Source organism: Salvelinus sp. IW2-2015, unplaced genomic scaffold (genome assembly GCF_002910315.2).
Source record: "Salvelinus sp. IW2-2015 unplaced genomic scaffold, ASM291031v2 Un_scaffold1648, whole genome shotgun sequence".
NCBI lineage: Eukaryota > Metazoa > Chordata > Actinopteri > Salmoniformes > Salmonidae > Salvelinus > Salvelinus sp. IW2-2015.
Genome location: NW_019943060.1, coordinates 89,303 through 92,992, shown reverse-complemented (window position 1 = coordinate 92,992; position 3,690 = coordinate 89,303). Strand labels below are relative to the sequence as shown.

Here is a 3,690-nt window from a genome sequence, read left to right as displayed (position 1 = left end):
TTTTTAGTCACCATGGATGTGGAGTCTCTATACACCACCATTGAGCAGGAACAAGGTTTGGCAGCGATGCACCATTTCTTGAGTACCCGGCCTGAAACTGAGATGCCTCCTACAGAATTCATTGTCTCACTGACTGAATGGACTCTTAATCATAACATCTTTATCTTCCAGGATCGTATTTTTAAACAGGTCAAAGAATGTGCCATGGGAGCTTGCTACAGCCCTTCCTACGCTGGTTTGTACTTGGGTAAATGGGAAAATGACTTCATTTTGGATCCTTCTAATAACCATTTCTTTGACCGGATTATATGGTGGGGATGCTATATTGATGATGTTTGCCTGTTCTGGTCTGGCTCAGAAGATGAACTTATTTCCTWCCACCAATACCTTAACAGCATTAACCCTAACATCAAACTAACTATGGAGTACAGCAAGGATAACATTCATTTTTTGGACCTCGACATTAGTAAAAATGACAAAGGTTGTTTGCACACATCAATCTTTAGGAAGCCTACAGATGGGAATACCATTCTGAGGGCAAACAGTTTTCACCCCAAAAGGCTAAAAGAGAATATTCCATATGGCCAAYTCCAAAGAGTCCGCAGAATTTGCGATCAGGAAACAGACTACAGTGTCAAATCTGCTGAATTGGAGAATCGCTTTTTGAATCGGGGCTACAGCGTTCAGGTCCTGAAAGATGCAGGTATAAGRGCTGGATTACTTGACAGAGAGAACTTGTTCCGAAGGGGAGTGCCTCGTGATACATCAGAGAGTGTATTTTGTTACAAAATACAGCACTGAAGCAGAGAACATTAAAAGAATCATTAAAAATCTTGGGGAATCATCCAAAATGATACGCTACTACGCCAAGTCTTTCCTGAGCCACCAGTCATAAGCTTTAAGAGATGTCCTACCCTAAATGACAAATTAGTCCACAGTTATCTTCCGGGTGACTCTCAAAAAACTTGGCTTGACCACAAACCCAAGGGCTCTTTTAAATGTAACCATTGCAACCATTGCAGAAATATTGCACAGAAGAAGTATTTTGTTGACACAGCTTCCAAAATGGAGTATTACGTCAAGCATTACATTAACTGCAAAACCACTCATGTCATCTATAGATTGGAATGTCCACAGTGTAAGGTGTTCTACATTGGACGGACAAAAAGACGCCTTCAAGACCGCTTGGCGGAACACAAGTACGCCATACGGGTAGGCAATGAAGACTACCCCATGGCAAGACATGACAAGTCCTTACACCATGGCAACCCTGCCTCCCTACAAGCTATGGGTATTGATCATATTCCCACATCTATTAGAAAAGGGGACCGTCTTAAACAGTTAAACCAAAGGGAAAGTTTTGGGATTTACAAACTACAGGCCACTAAATACCCTGGTTTAAATGAAGACATGGATTTCTCACTCTTCCTGTAGGGTCGTGATAGGTCCATTTGCTGTCATCTAGTGGACATTTTGCTCAATTGCCCTCAGCTATGTTCAGACTGTTGTTGTTCATGTTTTGCTGTGTTCTAGTGTACTATGGAATATATTGCTTTCTTATTCTTGACACTTGTCCCAGTCATATTTAAGGTTAGAACTACCTTTCTAAGTGTCCTGATACTTCTAGCTTGGAGTTGTATTTTTATGATAACATAGCTACAGTATTTCACCTTTTAATGGGTATATTATTGCTTACTAGGTATGTCCAATCAATTTTGTAACGACTCCCTCTTCCAATTAGGGCTAATTGGAAAAGCTGTTCAAAAGAGGACATTGTATTCTCTTTTTGTTTTGTACTCCCTGACGAAGGCCATGCAGCCGAAACGCGTCGGTTWAAAAAAAAAAGTTGTTTCTATTGAACATGCTAATAAAGGCATTTTAATTAATTATATGAAGAGTGCCTTGGTCCTCCTTTCTTTTTGATGACAAGAAGAACCTACATGGGTACAAAACCCAGTAACATTGTGCACAAGCACTTACAAACAAACTATTCCACACACGGACATGGGGGGGACAGAGGGTTAAATACACAACACTTAATGAGGGAAATTGAAACCAGGTGTGTAGGAAAACAAGACAAAACAAATRGAAAATTAAAAGTGGATCGACGATGGCTAGAAGACCGGCAACGCCAACCGCCGAACACCGCCCAAACAAGGAGAGGAAACGACTTCGGTGGAAGTCGTGACAGATAGGTTGAGAAGTACGCCATGCTCAACCATCCGATCAACAAGACGCTCTTCTTGAAGAAAAACACCACCCCTTTATTCAACCTGCGACGCATAAGCAACATTCTCATAGCCTACCTTCTCTCCTACGGCGACCAGAAACTCCTCCACAGTGACATTAGCTTCAGTAACACACCTAAAGCCGTGTCAAACTGACAGGGACGGCGTCCCCATGTGGGTCGCCATCCCCACCAAAACCAGGGCAATTCCAACAGGAAATAAAATATACCTAATTCTACCACTGAAAAAAACCTTAATCATGCATAGAACAAGGAAAACACAAAAACAAGGAAACAAAAAGAAAACACAGGCAATCTAACTCCAGACACCACTTGCACTCGCTCATACAATTCCCAGCATGCACCAACACTCCCAGCATGCAGAGAGAGAGAGAGAGAGAGAGAGAGAGGTCTAATGTCTTCACATTTCTCCTCATTTCAGATACCTGGAAGGAAACCTCCTGACATCTGTTCCCAAAGAACTGTCCAGTCTGAAACAGCTATCTCTTGTGTATGTATTGTACCAGGTCTATCCCTCCCTGGCTCGTCAGAGATACGATGTTAACGATGCCAAAGCAATCTCCATTTTATTGAGATATTTGAAGCAGAGAATATTTTACATTCTTTATTGAAACATAAAAACTGACCAGTTGTGTTCATGTCCTTTCTTGTTTAAAAAAAATTTAACTGTAAAGTGGCTTTAGGTCCTTAAAAAGAGCTTTATAAATATATTATTATGCCAGACAGTTCACTATTGTCTCTGTGGACTTTGAAGGTGTTTGTCCCAGTAGTGATATTGTGTCCTGTTGTGTGTTTGGTATTACACAGCGACCTGAGCAACAACAGCATCACCACCGTGGCCTCCATGACCTTCAGCCACATGACTCAGCTCGCCACTCTGTGAGTTACCATGACGACACGCCACGGCCTGCCTGCTGGCCACACTGGACCGGTTGGACACGGTGACCAGCGGCCTCAGTCACGTTTATAGTCAGAACACAGTCACACACACAGTGTTGTGTTCCCATCATTATAACTGTCTCCTCTCTGCTTTCATTTTAATCCCAGGATCCTGAGTTACAACCAGATTCGGTGCATCTCGATACACTCATTCTATGGGCTTAAATCTCTGCGCCTCTTGTAAGTGTTGCTCCTTCCTCGCCCTATGATACCCTCTCTTCCTCTCCTCTCTTCCTCTCTCTATGATACCCTCTCTTCCTCTCCTCTCTTCCTCTCTCTATGATACCCTCTCTTCCTCTCCCTATGATACCCTCTCTTCCTCTCCTCTCTTCCTCTCCTCCCTCTCTCTCGCTCTCTCAGGCCCAGTTGATCTGAATCTGATGTCGAAGTGTGCCCCCTGTCTGTCTGGCCCCTGTATGAACAATGGCACATGTGCCAGCGATGTATCCGGCTCCTACCATTGCACCTGTCCCTTTGGCTACAAAGTGAGTGGATTTAAACAC

The 3,690-nt window shown here is 43.0% G+C and overlaps 1 protein-coding gene across 1 annotated transcript in view; it reads left to right on the top strand.

Annotated features, from left to right (window-relative positions):
• Positions 1–3,690, top strand: part of LOC112071577 (slit homolog 3 protein-like) — a 185,089-nt gene that overhangs the window by 102,913 nt on the left and 78,486 nt on the right. Inside the window, 2 exon segments of the mRNA XM_070439444.1 lie at positions 3,056–3,127; positions 3,402–3,672. Coding sequence (XP_070295545.1) covers positions 3,056–3,127; positions 3,402–3,672 — 343 coding nt within the window.